Source organism: Ovis canadensis, chromosome 3 (assembly GCF_042477335.2).
Source record: "Ovis canadensis isolate MfBH-ARS-UI-01 breed Bighorn chromosome 3, ARS-UI_OviCan_v2, whole genome shotgun sequence".
Classification (NCBI taxonomy): Eukaryota; Metazoa; Chordata; class Mammalia; order Artiodactyla; family Bovidae; genus Ovis; species Ovis canadensis.
In genome coordinates this window covers 147814872-147838594 of record NC_091247.1, presented here as the reverse complement: position 1 = coordinate 147838594, position 23723 = coordinate 147814872, and the positions used below count along the sequence as shown (strand labels likewise).

At 36.6% G+C, this 23723-nt stretch overlaps 1 protein-coding gene across 4 annotated transcripts in view; it reads right to left on the bottom strand.

Moving 5' to 3' along the window:
• Positions 1-3102: 3102 nt before the first annotated feature.
• NELL2 (neural EGFL like 2) overlaps positions 3103-23723 on the bottom strand; it is a 403600-nt gene continuing 382979 nt past the window's right edge. For all 4 annotated transcript variants that reach the window (XM_069584515.1, XM_069584513.1, XM_069584512.1 and 1 more), the window contains 4 exons: positions 17099-17292; positions 15000-15176; positions 13094-13318; positions 3103-3810 (listed from right to left, as the gene is read on the bottom strand). In XM_069584515.1, the coding sequence (XP_069440616.1) occupies positions 3760-3810; positions 13094-13318; positions 15000-15176; positions 17099-17292 (647 nt within the window). In that variant the 3' untranslated portion in view covers positions 3103-3759. The remainder of the gene's footprint in view (positions 3811-13093; positions 13319-14999; positions 15177-17098; positions 17293-23723) is intronic.

Here is a 23723-nt window from a genome sequence, read left to right as displayed (position 1 = left end):
TCTACATCTAGTCACACTCTGATTGCAGAGTGTTCTATTAAAGCACCTAGCACCGGAGATAAAGGGAGAGTACGTTTTAAACTCAATATTTTGGTAGTGACAGTAATGTATCGTGCCATTTGTCATTCAAAATAAAGAAGAACTTCAGAATCTGCCGTGCAAATGATCTCTTGAACCATGATTTAATCCCAGCACAAAGATAAAAGGCTTGGAGGAGTTGCCACAGCCTCTTGGCAAACACAAGATATACGGGGAACAGAAATTCAATCTTATTCCAAACTTCTCTGATGGTTCTGTTCTTTGCCACTTTATTTCACCACAGATCCAGAGCCATTGTAGCTCAAAGCTCTCCTGTTTTTCTACCTGTACATCTATTAAGTAAGGGCAATTATGCTGCAAAGAGGTGACAATTCCTTTATGGAAGATATTGAATTCTAGGGCAGAAAACAGTCCATCAATATTGAAAGGTCAGTAAGAACACAATGAGACAACTTGACTGCAACAGAGTGACTACACAGGGGGAGTGTTCAGTGAATGAAGTGTATCCAGAGCATAACATTCACTTATTGCCTTCAGGGATCTTTTCGGCAAGAACCTCTCTGAGATCAATCTGTGCCACTGTGCCACTAACACTTTACATTTGAAAAATAAGAAAAACAAAAAGTCTTGCTCTAATAAAGGTTGATCTTACCAGTGCTCAGTACTAGGTTAGCAGGGCTGGGATGATGCAAGGGTCTCTGGGACCTGTTGATCTCCAGAGGAATCTTAACTAGCCAGAAACATGGAGCTTTGGGGGTAATCCTTAGTGACTTAAAGCTTATTTTTTATTCCACACATGTAATTTCAGTTTTGTTCAACTGAATAACTTCTGCTACTCCAATATACAGAGAATCGATTGCTGTTTCAGAGCTTTGATATACCATTCATTTTTCAAGGTGTCTCAACTTTGTCTTAACCAAGTTACTGGGAGATGAAAGGAGTTAGATGATACTGCTCGGATCATATTGAACAATTATATGTGATTCTCTTTACCACCACATAAGGCAAAGGAAATAGCAATATGGTAGTCTTTCAAAAAGGATGACAAATGACATGGATTACCATTCATGAATTAACAAATAATCATATTCAAATATTCTTGTTTTTTTTTTTCCTTCAGAAAAGGGAAATTAAAGGAAATGTAGTAAAGACTTTTTCTACCAAAGGCTGCTGTTAAAAGAGCCAAGTACCCCCAAATTAAATTCATGCTTCTTAGTTCTCACTTTCCCACAACATTGGCATAATTCAACCATGGCATTTTGCCAATTATCTCCAGAGTAAGAAATAAGGCATTTAACAACTTCGTTTTCAAAGAACAAAGTCCTTAAGAAGCAATTGATTACTGCTCGCCTGGGTAAACAGTAAGTCTCCTGAGTATCTATTATTTATGGGATAAACCTTGAAGTGAAAAATTCTATCTGAACACATTTATTGCTTTAATAGTCCTTGGAAGAATATATCTTATTTTCTCCCTCTTTTCTTCTCAATGTTATGAGTCCTCTTTCTTTCAGAAGTCTACAGAAACCAGGCTCTGAAAACCACCAATACGCTCAGAGCCCTACAGAGACTTATGACAGAGTGGGAGTGTGTAATTCCACCTTGTTTCTTCTTCTAGAAGGCATGAAACATCTAAATGATGAGTATATACAAGTATATGGATGTAAACTGTGAGTGTATAAAAGTACACACACATGCAAATGCACATTTCATACTTTTCTCAGAAAGGCAAGTATCAATAAAATATGTATTTTTGGAGATTTATATGAAATCCCAGATCCATATAAGGAAAAAAATACATGGAAAAACTTTCAAATTAATATATTTTTGGAGACTAAATTGCTAGTTTCTGCAGTCAATAATACCTGCTCAAAATAAACTTTATGCTCTGCTGAAATTTTTAGTTAAATTGAAAAAGGCTGCAGAAAAAAACATTTATAAGTCCAGGGAATACTGAGAGATTCTTGAATTGACACATTCAGTAAATACTACACATGCCAAAGTATTAAGACATTTATACATTATCCTTTAGCTCGGCTCCTATGAGGTTATTTTCATAGCAATGGGGAAAAGGCAGTTAAATGCCACTTTACCTTTTCCATAGCTTGTGGAAGTTACAACTTGTCCACTTCCATTCTTTTTTCTTTAAAGAAGTCTCTATGCAACTAAAATTTAATAAGATTTGTATTTCTTTTTCACCCTAGTGCAAAACATACGAATAGGGCAATATTGTATTTACCATCACTATTGAGCAGCTGTAAGTTTACTTTTTCCTTCTGAGATTCTAGTGCATCAAGAATTTTAACATGTAATATCATAATCCCTCCTAACATTGGGATTCTTTAAATTTTTATATCAAATTGTGAAGGACAAATTTTTGAAGATATTCTCAACCCTCACATACTCCTTTCCTTATGGACATCAGTCAGAGTTCTGGCAGGAAACAGATGGCACACTCAAGCTGGCTAATTAAAGAGAGTTTAACAAAGGGACCATTTATACAGAGGCTATAGGAAACAGGGAAAACAAGAAACTAAGCAGGTACCCACAAAGACAAAACGAGTTGTTGTTATCCCTAAAGCCAGAAGAAGCAAAACAGAAGTTGGGAGAGGGTAGCTGAACAGGGAGGGCCACTGTCAGATGTTGCCTTCAGTGACACAGCTAATCATGGCAGGGACCTGGCAGGAAAGGAGCCAGCAGAGTTAATAGCTGAACTTTCTCTTTCTGATATCCTGCTGGTGGTCACCACTAGTCAGACTGAATCAGAATTCAGAGGACAACAGAACCGATTAATATGATGTACATAAGTCAGTCCCCAGGATATGAGGTAGGGTAAAAGGCAACCTAGGGGATCCACAGAGGCAGAACAAAGGTATCCTTCACACACACACACACACACACACACACACACACACACACACCCCGCATTTGGGCATGTAATATAGCAAAAATCATCTTTCAGTTTGGGAGGTGTGAGTGTTTCATCAGCAGAACTAGAAAGCAATTTGTATGTTGAAGAATGTGTGGGGGAAAAGGAAGACATTAAGCAAACACTGGGACATGTTATAAGGTAAGAGAAATATTTATTTAATTTTACACAAGAACGAGCTTATACTGAACAAATTCAACCAAATATTAAGTGCAGTAAAACAAGGAAATAGGGATGAGTTCTCTTGTTAGAAAATATTAAGTAACCATGCCTGTGCATTATTTTTATCATGACAATAACGTTTCAGATTTCTTCTCAGAGTGTATATTGTACATATAACATGTTATAGCTTCTTTGCTTTGCTTCTGAAAATAGAACTCATTCACTGCCTTACATTTTATTTTTTGCAGTGAAAAACTGAACTGATTCATAAGATTCTGATCTAGAGGAGTATTTTCTGCACCAGTGAAGCCAGAGGTTTCCAAAGCCCCCATAAGCTCAGGCTTTATGTCCAGGGGTCATGATGTCATGGTATGTATTTCACACCCATTCTTCTACACGCTTGACGTCAGACACCGCTGAGGTGGAATTCTGGTCTAGTTTTGCCCCAAGCCTTTTCCTTTTGTGATTTTCTCAAGCTCCATGAATTTCATAACTGAAAGTTCACTCACTCAGCTAATAACAATGCTGCACTTAGCTGCCCACAAATCATCCACTTTAAGTTTTACCTTTTTTTTTTTTGGTCATTTAATGAAACATTCTTGAAACAGAAATTTCCAGTGAGACAGTTAACTTCACAGTTCCTGAAGGCACTGTGGATCCACTGAGCAACAGATGTGGCCATTCTAGAGAAAAGACAGGGGGAAAAGGCACAGTATGAATTTTTAAGCTGTTAGTCAATACTCACTGATTGTTACACATAACCAAACAGTGTATTTGTTATTTATATGCTCCTGAAAGTTCAATGTCCTAATCACTTTTCATGGCTCACTTAAAAACCAACTATGGCCAGTTATTTGTGGTAAATCATAGGCTAGCAGCAGCAGCTTTATTTACTCCGTGGCACTCTCTTAGATCACATTTGTTCTTTTATTTGCCCATTCACAAAATAAGCACGGAGTTAACTGAGCCTTAGACATACTTATGAATAAAGCAGATATGGTTGCTACTTTCACGGGACAGGGCCTAGAGTTGTATCCATTAATAATCAAGTGTACAATCAAAAATTGTAAAAAGTGCTAGAAAAAAAAAAACAAACTAGAGGATGTTATGAGATTAATAAGAAGTCTGGCTACTTAGACTGGGTGGCCAGAGTAGAATTCTCTATAGAAGTGATGTTTAGACCAAGACCTCAAGATAGTTCTCTGAAAAGTTATTTCAAGAGCACAGGGAACAGAATAAGTAAAGGCTTTAAAGTGAAAAGAGTTCTGTGTAGTTAAGAAGCCTAAAAAGGTTCTGTCTTGGCAAGAATTCTAAGCTGGTGAAGAAAACTGTAGCAATGAGGCAAGGAAAACGGGGAAGAGCCAAATAAACATAATGGGTTCTTATAACAAAGTACCAAAATAGTATAAAAAATAGTATAAAGAAGGCTGAACACCGAAGAGTTGATGCTTTTGAATTGTGCTGGAGAAGACTCTTGAGAGTCCCTAGGATGGCAAGGAGATTAAACCAGTCAATCCTAAAGGAAATCAACTTTCAGTATTTATTGAAAGGAATGATGCTGAAGCTGCAAAACTTTGGCCACCTGATGCAAAGAGCCTACTCATTGGAAAAGACCCTGATGCTAGGAAAGATTGAAGGCAAAAGGAGAAAGTGGTGACAGAGGAAGAGATGGTTAGATAGCTCCAGCAAACTCTGGGAGATACTGGAGGATGGAGAAGCCCGGTGTGCTACAGTCCATGAGGTTGCAGAGTTGGATACGACTTAACAACTGAACAATGACAGCCAAAACAGTGTAATGTATTACAGAAAAGAAAAAAACTGTATCTTATTCTTTTGAATTTTTGCACCTACTTTCTTCCAGTGGCTCACTGATAATAATGATGATGTTAGTGTTGTTACCACAATCACAAGATGATCATATCCTTCTACTTCTTGAGTGCATACTCTGTGTCAGAAACTTCACCAGACACTTTAAATACATTATCTAATTTCATCCTCAGAGCATTCCCAGAAGGATCACTATTAATAGTGATGATTTTTAGGTTCAGAAACTGAAGATCAGAAAGCTTAAATATCAAGTCCAAAATCTCACAGCTAATATAAGGGTACAACTGGGATTAAAATACAGGTTAGTCTGACTCTAAAACTCATCTTCTATCTGATATATTCTCTCAGATAATTGACTTTACATGATGGAAAATGTATCAGACCTTAATATGATAAAACCAAAAGGTTCAGATAAAACTTAAGAAAGGACTTTAATGCTTTAGCCTTTGTTGAAGCTTATCAAATGAGAGAAAAGACAGTCTATATCCATGAAGAATATTATCAATTTAACTTAATCCTCTTTCTTTTAAAATTGTTATTAAGCAGAATTCTTACTCTGACGGCAAAAAAGTGTGACAACCAACCATTTCTTAGCTCTCTAGCAGTGTTTTAAAGCTTTGCTGTTATGCTCAGAGGCTGAGGATTTCTGACCATGACGTGGTCACATGATCTTTCCCAATTCACTGACCCAATGAAGGGAGGGGTATACCAGTTCCCAAGAATGTCAGTTCCTCAGACTGTATGGATTTTGAGCAGAGAGAGTTAGGGAAATTTCTGGAGTATAAGTAGATTTTAGGAAGAGAAGATATATTTCCCCAAATCTTCGAGGAGTGTTTTTCTTATTCCCTATCAGCATGTTCTGCTATAGGAACATGAACGCTACAGATCATGCTATTGATAGCTCCTCAATTAAGGAAACCTAGTTGATATAAGAAAGAGTAATAAAATATTCCACTGGGGTTCCAATTTCAGTAATGGCATAGTCACTTACACAAGGCTATCTCTCATATGGATAACTATAAAGTTTGGACAAAATATAAAAATTATTTGAATCAATGAATTAGTGACTAAAAGCAAGCAGACACTGGAGGAATTTCAATCTCTGCAAGGAGGGAAATGTATTGTGTGAGATTAACTTCTACCTGGCATTTTCCCTTAGGGCACTGTCTAGTCTGTGAAACTTAGGATAACTACAACTCAAGCAGAAAGCCACAATCTTATAGATATTGGAGGACAACATTTAGGGCTGCCAGGGTGCCTGGAAATTCAGAAAGAAATATCTTAGAAAGGAAGGAATGAATCAGCATATAAACTCCCCTCAAATCAGTGGCTGGTCTTTGAATTGCAGAGGAGACTCTAAAAAGACAATTAGAGACTCATAGCTTGAAGTTGGAAAGCTCTGAGCAGATATTTCAGATGCTGCTCCCGTGGGTAGTAGTGCTTAAAATCTGTGTCCTACCAAGTTAGAAGGGACTGATAAAAATTTTCAGGCTTTCATGTTTAGGAATAAAACAGTCTCAAGATTAAGAGATTCACCCTAGCACTAAGGGTACATCTGCTAACTAATATAAAGTCCAGCCTTCTCAACTGCAAGTTTATTCGCTGTAATTTGAGATTTGCTAGAACAATAGTCTTCAGAGGAAGCTAACAGAATGGAGGGTCTATACTATATACTGTCCACAATATCCAATAAACCATAACCATTATTAGATATGTGAAAAAAAAAAAAAACCCCAAACAGAAAAAAGTGACTCATCAAGAGAAAAAGTAGTGAAAGAGAAATGACTCAGAATTAATCCAGTTGGTGTAAATGCAGATAAAGACTGTAGCCACCAGGCTCCTCTGACCATGGAATTCTCCAGGCAAGAATATTGGAGTGAGTAGCCATTCCTTTCTCCAGGGGATATTCCTGAACCAGGGATTGAACCTGGGTCTCCTGCATTACAAAGTGATTCTTTACCTATTACAAATGTGTACAAAGATGTTATATAAAAAAAAAAAGGTTATAAAGGAGTAAAAAGTTGTAAATTGCAGCAGAGTAATGAAACTAAAAATAAAATTTAATAAAAATTCTGGAACTGAAAAGCACAGTATTTGAAATGAAAAATTCATTGGATGGGCTTAACAGAAGATTAAAGATGGCAGAAGTAGTCTGTAAATTTGAAAAAAATATATAGAAATTATCCAATATTTAAAACAAAGAGAAAAGGATTGAAATAAAAATAGAATCTCAGTGACCTTCAGGATAATAATAAACCATATAACACATGGGTGATTGGAGTCCCAGGAGAATAAGAGGGAGAGAGTGTGGCAGACAAAATATCTGAGGAAACAATGGTCAAATTTTTCTCAAATTTGGTGAAAAGTCAACTTAGATATTCAAAAAGCCCAGCAAATCCCCAAAAGAACAAAGACAAAAAAAATCACACTTAAGTGTATCATAGTCAAAATTATAAAAACCAAAGGTTTTTGGTTATATTATTATTTTAGTTGTTGCACAAGCCAACAACAAAAAATAACAATATAGTTATAATTAAGAATCTAAAAGAAAATTAAAATTGAATAATAGAAAAACTTATAAAAACTAATATGAAAATAAACAGAAGGAAAGCAAGTGGACACTTTCCTTGGATACATAAGAGCATAAAAAGAGCAACACACGGAGCAAGCAGAAAACAAATCGCAAAATGGTGGCCCCTAAATACATGAATGCCAAAAACAATATCAAATATAAATCGACTAAACACTTCCGTTACAAGACAGAAACTGTCACACTGGATTAAAAAGTAAGAACTATTTGTATATTATCTATGAATATGCATTCTAAATATAAAACTATAGACAGATTGAAAGTTGATGAATCAAAACAATATAGTGTGTGGTCACATAAGTACCAGACAAAACTGACTTCTTGTCTAGAAATCTTGTTAGAGATAAAGAGGGACATTACATAATGATAAACTGGTCAATTCACCATTAGACGCAAAATAATACATACTGTGTGATACACATATGAATTTTTAAATAGGCAAAATACATTTGTTGTAATGAAATAAAACTGAGGTTTCCTACAGGAATAGGTATTGCCTAGAAGGGGGCAAAAAGGTACTTGCTAGACTGTTGAAAATATTCTATGTTTTGATTCATCAAACTTAAAAAATTTGCACAAAATTGCTATGTATTTCACCTTAACAAACATTACCTTGATAAAACCTAGAAAAAAAGGCGTTCCACTGAAACTTAGGTTGCTAGGAATAGTAACCATCCACTGCTATAACATTAAACATCTAATTATTTTTACATAATAACAGTAAGTTTCCTTAACACCGTGTTATTTCTGGCTACATTTTATTGGTAAAGGAGTCCTCATTAGTCTTTGCATACTAATAAACTCTATAAAATCAAGATTAGAAGACAGTAGACTTTCAGCTTTCAGTAAAATGTTTTTATATAATACACACAAAGCATAAAATATTTTATTAACATATATATTTAATATAATTTTTACAAAACAGTTATTAATACATTAATGTTTATAAATTATATAACAGATAGAATAAATATATGTATAATTATAATATATGTACACATATGTGCTATAAATTGTTGTTGTTCAGTTGCTGTCCTCTCTTTGTGACCCCATGTTCTGTAGCACACCAGGCTTTCCTGTCTATAAATAGTCTACATAAAAATGAATATATTTTAAATTCCACTATTATCAATATTTTAGTACATCCTCATAGATTTCATTTATTTCTCTGTTTTCAGCCTTCTTATAATCAAAGTGCATATATAATCACACAGACTATTTTTATCTTAATTTTTATTATAAGAATTGTTGGTACTTGAATGATTGAATGATGCAATCATGTAATTACATAAAATGTACAGCTGTAGTGTTCTATGTTAGATTTTGTTGTTGTTCAGATCATGTCCCACTCTGCGACCCCAGGGACTGTAGCACTCCATACCTCCCTGTCCTTCACTACCTCCTGGAGTTTATGTTACATCAGATGCTGTGTGCTTAGCTGCTCAGTTGTGTCTGACTCTTCACGACTCCACGGACTGTAGCCCACCAGGCTTCTCTGCCCATGCAGATTCTCAGGGCAAGAATATTGGAGCAGGTTGCCACGCCCTCATCATTATTTATTTAACCATCTTTCCATTGTTGGCTATTTTGGTTTCTTTTTGATTCTGCATGCCAATCAATGTTGAGGTGAATATTATGATGCACACAGTTTGTTCCATATTTTAGATTATTTCTTTTGGTTGGATTCTGAGACTCGGGATTAGTAAGATTTTCTGGATATTTCTGTGGAGATGGGGATGGGACTAGGATGTATATGTGTAGCTCTTGATTGTATTTTTCAATGTCACTAACACTGCAAAAGAACTACAATTCCACTATATTACTGTTAACATTGGAAATTATTGTGAATTTTTTTACTGTAGTATGTAGAAATAATAAATCATGTTAGTTTATATTTGTTTCAATTATTTAAAAGCTGAATGCTCTCCTCTTTTTTAATAATTGTATTTTTTAGTGAATTATTTATTCATCCTCTGTTATTTATGGGAAAATAAGTATTTTTAATTTTTATGTTTTTAATCTAATAAAGATATCATATCTGCTGAACATATTTTTCCAGTTTTTAGTTGTGATTTTATACTTTGCTAATTTTGTCTATCTATAGAAGCTCTAAATTTTTTGAGGTATATTTTATCACTTTTAAGTTAGAAAAGGCATCTCCCTTTAGAATTTTAATAAATATTTGATTACTTATTTTTATTTTGATTTATTTTTAATATCTAACACTTTTTCCACATGGGAATTGTTTTGATACATAGCATACTAATATATACAACTTACATCCCTCAAATTGCTATCCAGTCATTCCAGTATTCATAGAATAATCCTTTCTTCTCTTTTGATCTACTAGCTCTTCTGACTGTATTACTCCTTGGTGGCTCAGATGGTAAAGAATCTGCCTGCAATGCAGGAAATCTGGGTTCTGATCCCTGCGTCAGGAAGATCCCCTGGAGAATGGAATGGCAACCCAATCCAGTATTCTTGCCTGGAGAATTACATGGACAGAGAGGCCTGGCCAGCTACAGTCCATGGGGTCGCAAAGAGTTGGATACTACTGAGTGACTAAGACTTTCACTTTTTATTTGCCTCCTGGTGGCTCAGACGGTAAAGAATCTGCCTACAATGCCGAGGTCTCAGGTTCGATCCCTAGGTTGGGAAGATTGCTTGGAGAAGGAAATGGCAACCCATTCCAGTATTCTTGCCTGACCCTTTAATATCTCCTCCTTCCTTATTTATCAACTGGGTACATCCCTCTTTATTGCCTGGAGCTCAAAGCACGATTGCCTGAAAGCTCTCTGGAGTTGTGTAGTTTTTATCAGACTTAGGAAAGACAGTATTAGTAATTCATTTTTGGTATAAATTCAACTTCTGAGTGAAGGAAACTTTTTTTTTTTAACCTAAGCAATTTAAATTTAAAAATGTCTTTAAAAAGGAAAGGGAAGCTCTTAACCCTGTTTCTCCCAGCTAACTCTTAATTCCTCAGGAAGTAAAACTGGTTCACTTGTTGGACAGCGTCTTAGCACAGTTCATTCTTCCTCAGAGCGTCCGTCACAGTAATGTTGTCTCTATCTGTTTCATGACTTAATGTTTCTGTTGTGGACTACCAACAATAATAATAGCCAACATTTATTGAGCACTTACCCTGAATGTGTATGAAACATGTAGGAAACTTTTTGTGAGGACCTTTTCACTTAATTCTTAAAGCAACTTTCTCAAGTAGGTAATATAATTATTCTTATGTAAGTAATATTATTATTCCAAGTTTTAGGTGAGAAAAACGGAGTCACAGAGAGATTTATAAATGTCCCTTGAGGTGACATTGCTAGTGTGGTGGACCAGGCTCTGAATCCAGGTAGCCTGATTTCAGATGCCCCATTCTTCACGTTTAGACCAGTGCTTTCCTATAGAATATTCTGCCATGATGGAACTGTTCTCTGCATGTGCTGTCTACTATGATAGCCACGAGCACATGTGAGGACTTGAAATGTGGCTCGTGTGACTGAAGAACTGGATTTTTAATTTAATTTCAATGAATTTAAATAACCACATGTGGCTTCTGACTACAGTACCAGATAGCAGAGCTCGAGATGATACCCTGCTGGGGAAAAATTTCCAGGAACAATTTTTGCTGTTTTTGGTTATCGTTCTACCCTGGCACAATACCCCACACAACCTGCATTTATTGACTATACCAATAACTCAGATGTGGTAGGATGGAGAGACAGTAAATGCAAACAGTGCTTTGACAGTATCAAATTGTGAAGAATGCTTACCTCCAATGCAATCTCTCAAGCCTGTTTGGCATAAATTTTATTTTTAAAATAGCAAAAAATAAATATAATAAAATGACTATTAGGGATACATTTGGTAGCATTGAGCATATTCTTATAACTCAATAAGAAGGGGAAAAGAAAATGGCATCAAATAGTAACTTCTGAGAAATGGCAGTTATCTGACCAGAAATGAATTTAATGCCAAAATACACTTTCTGGAAACAATTCTACTGGGAGTCAAAAAATCCTAGTTGTTTGTTAGGCAGTGAATGACAAGCTCATTCACACTCTTTACGCCCAGAAAATACTGTAATGTTTTCTGCCTATTACTGATTGCATTTTCTTGTTGGAAGTATCTGTCTGAGCTATATCTGGTGTGTTTTACATTGCATCACTCAGTATATATTTTTGTTGTCACTGCTCAGAACAATAATCTAATAGTAGATTAAGAGTATAAAGAGATTCAAATTTCTTTGGCAATTAAATGTCAGAAAGTATTTCCCTATTAATCATTAATGCTGAAGTTTCTAGATAATGCACCACTAAATGCACTCAAATGTATTCATATTAAATGTATTTTTTTTTAGTTTTTTTTTTTAAATTTTAAAATCTTTAATTCTTACATGCATTATTAAAGTGGCACTGCATTTACATTGCTAGTAACTTTTTGTAGTCAAAGTAACTTTCAAATGTGCTAATGCACCTTTAGAAGACTGCACTAAATGTTCCTCCCAAAAAGCTGTGCTTGACTGACAAATTGCATTGACTGAAACAGCTAGAAATTTTGGTGTGAAATAGATAATAATAGCATCTCAAACTTAGAGCATTTCATATTTCTTTGTCTTGTTACAACAAGTCACTCTAGTAAGAAATTTGTACTATGTGAATCAGAATTAAATTGCTCTACTGAAAAAAATTTTTAAATGGAAATGTTCATTTAATGAACCAGAGCAGTTAGAGATATCTGGCTGTGCTACGCTAGGAAAAATCTGACATCTTTGCTTTCTTCTTATTGTTAAGCTTTCCAGATTATTAGTTTTAGTGTTGATTCTAAAACTTTGACTCTGAAGTACAATGACCACTGAATAAAATATTTGTAGGAACCATAACCAAAGTAGAAAGCTTTCAACTTCGTTACCATTTCTGAATTCTATATACCCTGTCTACATTATCAGTATTTTTGTTCTCAGTGAAGTAAAAGACATAATGCTTTATTTTCCTATGAGAATAAAAAGAAAAATCTTTATAATGATTTTTCTCCAGCTGTAGGAATAAAATATGGTAAACAACAAGTCTTAAATTTTTCAACTCAATGTAACTGACCACAACAAACCAAGAAATATGCCCATTTTTGCCATATTGATTTTCACTTTGGAAAATGCAGTATGCTTACCTTGTTGATATATCTTATATCATAAAAAGACTAGATAAAAATCAATAAAATAATATTGTCCTTTATCATGAAAGAAACATGAAGCTTGGTTTTGTACTATTTTTTTTAAAGGTGTGTACAGTTAGATGCTTTAGGGCAATTTACATAGGTTCTTTCTGTTCCAGTGATATAAATAACCATCATTATGGTTTCAGACAAAGCACCTCCTTCTCCCTGAAAATGCATTAGTGGATGCACAGGACAGTCAGCTTTGGCACTAATTAAGCTGAGAGGTCTCTGAGCAGTAAATAGAAATGAAGGTGCTTCTCACTGGCCACATTAATATCTATGATTCCTGGGCACAGCTGGCCAAATGCTCCCTACTTGAATACAGTGGGTTTTACCTTGCACTGGCAGAGAGTACACTCAGTGCCATGTTTGATCCAAGAGGACCCAGTGAAGCGAACCACATTCATCTCGTCCAGGCAAGTTTTGGTGATGTCATTGCGGATGGTGTCAGCCTGGCAAGGGTCGGTGACACAGCGTGGGCAGCATTCATTCTCGGGGAGGACACTGAATTCACACTCCACCTCTGGGCAAGGCAGGGGCCAACAGTCAACTTCCCCTTGCTATAAGGAAAGCAGATGGACAAGGGGAGAGGGAGAGGAAGAGAGGGAACAGAGTGTTTACTGAATACTCAGTTACTCAGTTTCTTTGATGGACATTCATACTTACACCTTCACAGCCATGAATGCTGTAGGGAATCCACACATGAGATCTGTACTGTAGATGGATTATGAGACAGTCTGCATGGGTTAAGTAAGAATAGCAATAAAGGAAAGCAAAAACCAATTCTCTTAAAACAATCAAATGGGCATGCCCTCTCTTTCCCATGACAAAGAATTGTTTACTACAGAAGAGATTTTTACTTAGGCTTTTTTGCCTATGAGATGTTTTTTCTTCCTTTCAATCTTTTACCCTACTTTCTCACTTATTCCCTTCGGCAAAAAGAAAGTTTTGTCCACTGACAAGAAAGTAAATCAAAATATGAAGGAAATTTGACAGTTTCTCTTTGTCATTTATACATTTCTCAGTGTATGGACTTTGGAAAGCAAAAAACAAAACTAGGAGCTGATTTCAGTCATTTTTATTCCACATGGGAAAATTGTGTGAATTGGCTCTTCTTAAAATTTAGTTCCCACCTAAAATTTAGTTCCTATTTTCTTCATAATTCTGAGTCTCATAGTCTTGGGAGATGAAAGCAGCCTCAGGCACAAAACTGACCTTGCTCTTTCAATTGATTTTTGGGTTGAAGGAATAAAAAGGAAGCAACAAAAAAGCATTGCCTTAAAATATCCTCACACAAATAGAAAGGAAACAAGTCCTAACTTTAAGACTAGTATCTATGAAAATTTCTTCTATAAAGACATGTAGATGAATTTTCATTTACACCATAGAAAGAAGCAAAAAATTCGGCCACATGAAAAATGACTGGGGTCTTCTTATCAAGTCTTTATTTTCTTTTTAACATATTGTTTCCAGCAGAAGTTTCATATTTATATATATATATACATTCAACTCTAACATTCTAATATTTACTGCAAATTCAAACTATGTGTAAAACAGGGTTCCCGCCAGAATAGCATTGACAGTAACAATTTTTAGAAAGAAAAACGCTATTTTTTTTTGTCTTTGTTCTTTAAGTCAGAGCATAATTGACAGAAATGGATTAACAAAAGTTTACTTGGAAAAAAGGATTTTTTTGAATGAGATTGTTCTGTTCATAATTGTTTTTAAGTAAACCTAGGCTGAGTTGCTTCCGTAGTGGCTTAGAGGGTACAGCGTCTGCCTGCAATGCAGGTAGATCTGGGTTCGATCCCTGGGTCAGGAAGATCATCTGGAGAAGGAAATGGCAACCCACTCCAGTACCTCTGCCCGGAAAATCCCATGGACGGAGGAGCCCGGTAGGCTACAGTCCATGGGGTCGCGAAGAGTCAGACACGACTGAGCGACTTCACTTTCTTTCACTTTAGGCTGAGTGGGATTGGGAAAGTTAGGACAGCCTTTTCTTTGGAGCTCTGGAGACTGTCCTGAAAGACTGACATGGCATGGTATACTGCATCTACCCCTGGGTACTCCTTCTCAGGTCCTGAATGCAAAGCCATCACTTTGTCATCATAACTAGGTTCACCTTTTGTAACTTCCAATGCTATGGCCAGGTACTGACTATTGGTGGAGGGGCAGGGAAGATTGCTTTCCTATCTTGATTCTGGGCGAAACGTTTCCTGAACTTTAGGTAGCCAAACTTACCAGGCAGCGGCACTGCTGGCAGTTCTGAACCCAGGTGTCGCCACTATTGTACAAGGTTTCCCCGTTTTGATGGAGGCACTGACTGCTCAACCTTGGGTCACATTCAGGGCAGCAGAAAAGATCAACTGTGGGATTCTCACAGTCACAGACCATCCGTCGACACATTACAAATCCATTCTGTATGACAAGGAGAAAAAGTAGTTACCAAAAGCCTCTGTTTCTCAATATACTAATATCGTATGTACGTGGGTGTGTCTGTATGTGTGAGTACCTATGTATATAAACATCTATATATACATTATATATATGTGCTGTGCTGTGCTAAGTCACTTCATTCATGTCCGACTCTTCGTGAGACTCTGGACCATAGCCTGCCAGGCTCCTCTGTCCATGAGGGTTCTCCAGGCAACAATATTGCAGTGGGTTACCATTTCCTCCTCCAGGGGAATATATATAGATATATTTATAATATATATATATTCATAATTATATATCTCTCTATATATACATATATATTACATAAAATATCTAAAATTGGGCTTCCCAGGTGGTGCTAGTGTTAAAGAATCTGCCAGTCAATGCAGGAGATGCAAGAGACATGGGTTGCATTGCTGGGCCAGGAAGATCCCCTGGAGGAGGATATGGCAACCCACTCCAGTACTCTTGCCTGTGAAATCCCATGGACAGAAAAGCCTAGTGGGTTACTGTCCATGGGGCCACAAAGGGTCAGACACAACTGAGTGACTGAGCATCAGTACCATACCTATAATTTCAGATGTTGATTTGGAAGTTTGAGATAACTCACACTGTTTTCTCAATATAACTGATTTTCTTTAAAATTCCTATTTGTAGCTAACAACCAGAAATTACTCAGGCTGGAGAACTTCCAATTTTCTTTCTGCACATTAAATTTAAATGACTTGATTGGAAAAAAATTTTTATATAGAATGATAACCACTGCATGGCTCTTATGTGCAAATAAATTTGTATATGCATATATAAAATTTTATGTACTTGTAATTTGAATACTAACTAAAATTTGTCCTGTGTAAGGGATTGTATGTTTATATTTGGTAGGTAGTCATCAAGTTTTACATATTATTAAGTTTATAGATATGTTAACCTTATAATTTGTACAAGCTGTTATCAATTTCTTAATAATAGTTGAGTCCTTGGTATTATTATCTAACTACTATTATCTATCTATCTATTTCTATTATCAACTGGGTACACAGAACACCTCTCTAAAACTGAAATATAACCCAATAGGTGTTTTTTCACTTGCAGGCCATAGTATGTTCATTCTGGCTTCATTTATGCATTCATTCAAATATGATATTGTGACTATAAAAACATTAGCCTAGTTAGAATCAAAATTTTATCATTGAATAGATAAACACATTGTGGTATTTCTGTACAAAGGAATACTATTCAGTAATAAAAAGGGATGGGTTACTTATACAGGTAATGAATATAATTGAGTGTCAAAGCATAATGCTGAGACAAATGTCAGACACAAAAGAATAACTACAGTTTTCATCTCATATACCTGGGGGATTATTTCCAGGTTGCAGGTGGATACCAAAATCCATGGATGCTCAAGTCCCTTATATAAAATGGCATAGTATTTACATATAACCGATACATAATCTCCCATATACTTTAAATTATTTCTAGATTACTTATAATATCTAATATAATATAAAATTATGTAAAATGTTGCTGGAAAATGAAAGTTTTGCTTTTCAGAACTTTCTGGAATTTTTTTTTTCTCAAGTATTTTTGATCCACAGTTGGCTGAATCCATGAATGTGGTTCCTGCAGATATGGAAGGCCAACTGTGTTATATGATTCCACTTACATGCGGCTGTAGAAAATACAAATCTAATCTATAGAAACAGGAAACTGTTTACTTGTGTCTGGGGCTATGGGGTTAAGAAAGGGCAGAGGCCAGCCAGTTTGCGTAGGTGAAAACGTTATGTTATATTAATTGTGCAGAGGTTAATCAGATGTATGCATTTGTTTATCAAGCCATACACTTGAAATACATGCAAATTACATCTTGATAAAAATGGTTACAATGTTTTGTTTATACGAACCTGACATGAACACACGGAACACCGGTCATTTTCCAGCACCCAAATCTGACCGTTGTGCTTAATTTTTCCATCGTGGATGCAATCCCCTGTGCAGTTCTTTCCATGAGGACATCGGCAATCATATCCACCATCCAAGTTAAAGCAAATGGTGTCATTGGCACAGCTGTGCCTCCCGGTCCCACACTCATCAATATCTACAGCCAAGAAAAAGCAGCAGGCGATGTGCTTAGAATATGCTCTGTTTCAAATAACTGTGATCAGGCAAGTTGTCTCCTGACACAAAGCATTCAACTGTAAATTAATTTTCATCTTACTGGCATGTATTCCTATTAATGCTGACTAAAGCAATGTTAATAATCTTGGGATTTCACAGGAAAATATCATACTTGATTTCAAACACCAAATAACCTTGGCTAGATATGCAACTTTTATATCTCTGTAAGTACCATTAAGCTTTATGAAACACATTTTCTTTTTTTTTAAGTTAAGGATAGGACTCAACATATCAAACAGTTTGGCAGTGGAAATTCTAAAAGTGCCTATGTTTTTTTAATTGGCAAAATCATACTCAGTGTTAAAAAGGTGCTTCCAGAAAAATCCCTTCTTCATGGGGGATGAAATGCTATGGAAACAATGAGGCATTTTCATTCAGTTTCAAGCTCTCTTCCTCACAGCCATGTCACTGTCAGGTAAGCTCTTTCCAGCATTCTGCGCAGGTGTTCTGCCCTTAATGGCCCAGGCATTTGCACACTATCCTTACACCCTGCCCTTCAACCATGGAAAGGCAAGTTATCACAAGCAATCAGCATCCCTTACAAAGAATTCCCCACTTCTCAGCTTTCCCATTTCATATCATCATTTCATCTCCTGCCTGACTCATTTGGCACCTGCCCATTCTTCACCTGACTTCACCTACTCCATGGCAATCATAGCCTAAAGCATTTTCATACAGATGAAAAGCAAACATATGTTGACCCACAGATCAGGTCCAAGCGAGGAGAAGTGATTCATTTTATTTATCCCATTGTTTAAAGGTCATAAGCCAAAATCATTCCAGGGATATTGTATGAGTGGCAGTAAGGAGTTATTTCCTATTTCACCTGAGCAAAGGTCAAGAGAAAAGAACTAAATCGCAGCAGGAAAAGTGGGATGGAGAGAAAATGCAATGTATAGCTTTTAACCAGCAGAATGTACACTGATTTTCCTTCAAAATTATAGGATTTAGTAACTATCTTCCTTAAATGGTTTGATTTCAACATTGTAGAGGAAGTAAACTAGTCAAGATTATATTTTAGCCACATTTCTATTTCTAAATATTTAAGTTCTATCATATATGCATTCCTGACAATAAGTTACACGATTATTTCTAGGTACTTTGATTTTTATTAGTTCTCATATCAACAAAACCAATGAATTGAGAGGATAGCTGAAAAGATTTCTATTACAGCTATACTAAACTTTATTATAGGTTGATTTGTCAAGGATAATACTGTATAAAAAAGATCATGATAAAAAACTAACAGCAAGAGAATACATGAAAATCTTAAAAAATACATTTATATAATTATATTAATAAATACATCTATATATCAGATATATATGTGTATATCAAATCCAAAAAATTTTTTCTCTTGGTAAGGAAATGAACTTTATATAGCAGGTCTATATTTGCTCTATTTGGAATAATAAAGTATCCTCAGAGTTGATATTTGTCTCCATTAAATATTCTTATAATTAGCAATTATAGGAAGCGAAAACAATATCACTAATCATAGTTGTTTGGTCTCTCTGACCACAATCTCTACAAATACCTCTTAATATATCTTTTAATATCCATTACATGTATATATGTTTTATATATTTCACTCTTTAAATATCTGCTAATATAAGGACATTATTCCATTAATGGCAATGGCTGTACTTGAACAATCATTTCATTTTGTCTGACATATAAAATAAAATTTCTACTAACAAGTTTGTTTGTTTGGTTAAAAGCAGAGAAAGTCCTTGGATTTGATGCAGCAGACGAAGAAAATATTTTTAGGTGCAAAGAGAATATGTACTCAAAGTATATTAACAATAAAGAAATAGAATAAAGAGTTGCTTACAACAATGGTTGGCAGGTACTTGTCATACCTGAGAAATATTAATATTTAAGCAGAAACATCATAATGGACTAACTCTTACCTTTTGCTATCCGATGAGATTTGAATTAGCTTGAACTTACCTTACCTTTCTTGCTTATTATCTATACTGGGTTTCTCAGTGCAGAAACTATTCTCAATTGAATGATAGTATAAAATTTTGGAATTTATTTTTATATACAATTTTATTGTAAGATTCCTACATTACATATACATAAAGAGTGTATATTCTGCTTTGAAAATTATACTACAGTATATAGAAACTCCTACTTAAAAATATTATTTCTTTAGTGAGTGATTAGAGAAATAATGTTGTCAAAGCCAGTGGTCAAGTCTCAGTTCCTGTCTTCAGCTGACAGCAGTTTCCAACACAGGTCCTTCCCTCTCCCTGACAAATTTCATTTACTTGCTTCCTATCACACTAGTATGCTGAAGCTCTAATACTTTGGCCACCTGATGGGAAGAGCCAACTCATTGGCAAAGACCCTGATGCTAGGAACCACTGAAGGCAAGAGGAGAAGGGAGCAACACAGGATGAGATGGTTAGATAGCATCACCGACTCAATGGACGTGAATTTGAGCAAACTCCAGGAGATAGTGAAGGACAGGGAAGCCTGGCATGCCACAGTCCATGGGGTCACAAAGAATCAGACATGATTGAGGGACTGAACAACACCATCACATTGGTAGCTCTTTCTGAATCTTTCTTCTGCCCACATACACATTCTCCAGGTGTGGCAAAAACATTATGGATAAGATTTAGGCAAGCAAACAGGAGGTAAAGAGTGGTCTAGTCAGAGCTAAGAGTGTGTTTGAGCATCAAAGTTCAGAGCCATTAAGTGTATTAGAGAATCAAAAGTGTTGGTATGACTTAAATGGCCAGGGAGAGAAGAGTGGGGAGACATGCTGAAGGGTTCTCAGGGCTCACTTAAAGGTCACGTTATAAGAAATTTGAACCTTATAATGAAGGCAATCAAATGTCCTTTTAGAGAATTGCAAAAAAACTATTCACATATCCATTTTAGAGAGATTCCTTTGGCTTCATTTTGGAAAAGGGACTTAAAATGGATTAGAACTTTCAATTAGAAGACCAGTTAGTAGACTGTTCAGTATTCCAGGAAAGAGATGGTCATATAATAAAACTAAACACCAAAGTCTAAGTACATTCATATAATGACTCATTTAATCCTCACAACCACCATGAAAATTACAATTATAATCCCCATTGTATACATCAGGGAATTGAGGCGTAGACATGTTGCATAACTTTCTCAAGATTACACAGCTAGTAAGGTATGGTGCTGCTGCTGCTAAGTCGCTTACGTCTTGTCCGACTCTGTGTGACCCCATAGACGGCAGCCCACCAGGCTCCCCCGTTCCTGGGATTCTCCAGGCAAAAACACTGGAGTGGGTTGCCATTTCCTTCTCCAATGCATGCAGGTGAAAAGTGAAAGTGAAGTCGCTCAGTTGTGTCCGACTCTTAGCGACCCCATGGACTGCAGCCGAACAGGCTCCTCCGTCCATGGGATTTTCCAGGCAAGAGTACTGGAGTGGGGTGCCATTGCCTTCTCTGTAGTAAGGTACAGATAGAGCACAGAGGGGAACCCAATCTGTCAGGCTCCAAGTCTGTGTTCTTAGGCATAATGTTGTACTGAATAGTAGCAGTGGGGATGCATACATAGAAACAACAAAGATAAAGCCATTTAGTGATTTGTTGGCCTCAGAGACTGTGGAGAGAGAGGGGTCACGAATGATTAGATTTCTGGCTTGGAAAATTTGGTAGATGCTATTTACATAATGAAGAGCAAGATTTTGATAGGGAGTGGTAATGTTGCAGAGAAGAACCAATTCTGACTTCCTGTTGGAACTATTTCCTTGACTTGCTTTCAGTCAGTCAGTCAGTTCAGTCACTGAGTCGTGTCCGACTCTTTTCGACCCCATGAATTGCAGCACTCCAGGCCTCCCTGTCCATCACCAACTCCCGGAGTTCACTCAAACTCACGTCCATCGAGTCCGTGATGCCATCCAGCCATCTCATCCTCTGTTGTCCCCTTCTCCTCCTGCCCCCAATCCCTCCCAGCATCAGAGTGTTTTCCAATGAGTCAACTCTTCACATGAGGTGGCCAAAGTATTGGAGTTTCAGCTTTAGCATCATTCCTTCCAAAGAAATCCCAGGACTGATCTCTTTTAGAATGGACTAGTTGGATCTCCTTGTAGTCCAAGGGATTCTCATGAGTCTTCTCCAACACCACAGTTCAAAAGCATCTACTCTTCGGCACTCAGCCTTTTTCACAGTCCAACTCTCACATCCATACATGACTACTGGAAAAACCATAGCCTTGACTAGACGGACCTTTGTTGGCAAAGTAATGTCTCTGCTTTTGACTTGCTTTACCTTGCTGTTATCATAATCATTCAATAATGGCCTATCTAAGAGGTCCCACCCCTGTCTGTTAAACTAAAGTGCCTTTGTTTAGCTCACAGAGAATCAGACCCTGTCCACCTGTGAAAAGAAGAGATTAACACATCCCTTCCCTGATTCCCTGGAGAAGGAAATGGCAACCCACTCCAGGATTTTAGCCTGGAAAATTCTATGGACAGATTAGCCTGGTGGGCTACAGCCCACGGGGTTGCAGAGAATCAGACACAACTGAGCGACTAACAATTTTACTTTCTTTCCCTGATGCTTGCCATTCTCAGAGATGTTTTGGAAGTCTGATGGCTATTTTTTACTTTACTTACTCATTGTCTTTCCTTCTGTTTACATACTGTTGAAGCCTGGCTTGAAGGATTTTGAGCCTCATGTTGCTAGTAGGCTAAATGAGTGCAATTGTGCAGTAGTTTGAACATTCTTTGGCATTGCCTTTCTTTGGGATTGGAATGAAAGCAGACCTTTTCCAGTCCTGGGGCCACTGCTGAGTTTTCCAAATTTCCTGGCATATTGAATGCAACACTTTCACAGCATCATCTTTTCGGATTTGAAATAGTTCAGCTGGAATTCTATCACCTCCACTAGCTTTGTTTGTAGTGATGCTTTCTAAAGCCCACTTGACTTTACACTCCAGGATGTCTGGCTCTAGGTGACTGATCACACCATCATTGTTATCTGAGTCATGAAGATCTTTTTGGTATAGTTCTGTGCATTCTTGCCACCTCTTCTTAATATCTTCTGCTTCTTAATACTGTTTCTGTCCTTTATTGTGCCTATGTTTACATGAAATGTTCCTTTTATGTCTCATTTTCTTGAAGAGATCTCTAATCTTTCCCATTCTATTGTTTCCTCAATTTCTTTGTATTGATCACTGAGGAAGGCTTTTTTATCTCTTCTTTTTTTCAGCTATTCGTAAGGCCTCCTCAGACAATCATTTTGCCTTTTTGCATTTATTTTTCTTGGAGATAGTTTAGCTCACCATCTCCTGTACCACGTTATGAAACTCTGTCCATAGTTCTTCAGGTACTCTGTCTATCATATCAATCCCTTGAATCTATTTGTCACTTCCACTGTATAATTGTAAGGGATTTGATTTAGGTCATACTTGAATGGGCTAGTGGTTTCCCCTACTTTCTTCAATTTAAGTCTGAATTTGGCAATAAGGGGTTCATGAGTTGCAGTCAGCTCCCAGTCTTATTTTTGTTGACCATATAGAGCTTCTCCATCTTGGCTGCAAACAATATAATCAACATGATTTTTGTATTGACTGTCTGGTGATGTCGATGTGTAGAATCTTCTCTTGTGCTGTTGAAAGAGGGTGTTTGCTATGACCAGTGTGTTCTCTTGGCAAAACTTGTTAACCTTTTACCTGCTTTGTTTTGTACTCCAAGGCCAAATTTGCCTGTTAATCTAGGTGTCTCTTGACTTCCTACTTTTGCATTCCAGTCCTTTATAATGAAAAGGACATTATTGGGGGGGGGGTTGTTTGTTCTAGAAGGTTTTATAGGTCTTTATAGAACTGTTCAACTTCAGCTTCTTTAGCATTACTGGATGGGGCATAGACTTGGATTACTGTGATAATGAATGGTTTGCCATGGAAACAAACAGAGATCATTTTGTTGTTTTTGAGATTGCATCCAAATACTGCATTCTGGACTCTTGTTGACTGTGATGGCTACTCCATTTCTTCTAAGGGATTCTTGCCCACAGTAGTAGATATAATGATCATCTGAGTTAAGTTCACCCATTCCAGTCCATTTTAGTTCACTAATTCCTAAAATGTCAATGTTCACTCATGCCGTCTTCTGTCTGACCACTTCCAATTTGCCTTGATTCATGGACCTAACATTCCAGGTTCCTATGCATTATTGCTCTTTACAACACTGGACTTGACTTCCATCACCAGTCACATCCATAACTGGGTGTTGTTTTTGCCTTGGCTCCATCTCTTCATTCTTTCTGGAGTGATTTATCTGATCTCCCTTGGAATTCATCTTTCAGTGTCCTATCTTTTTGCCTTTTCATGCTATTCATGGGGTTTTCAAGGCAA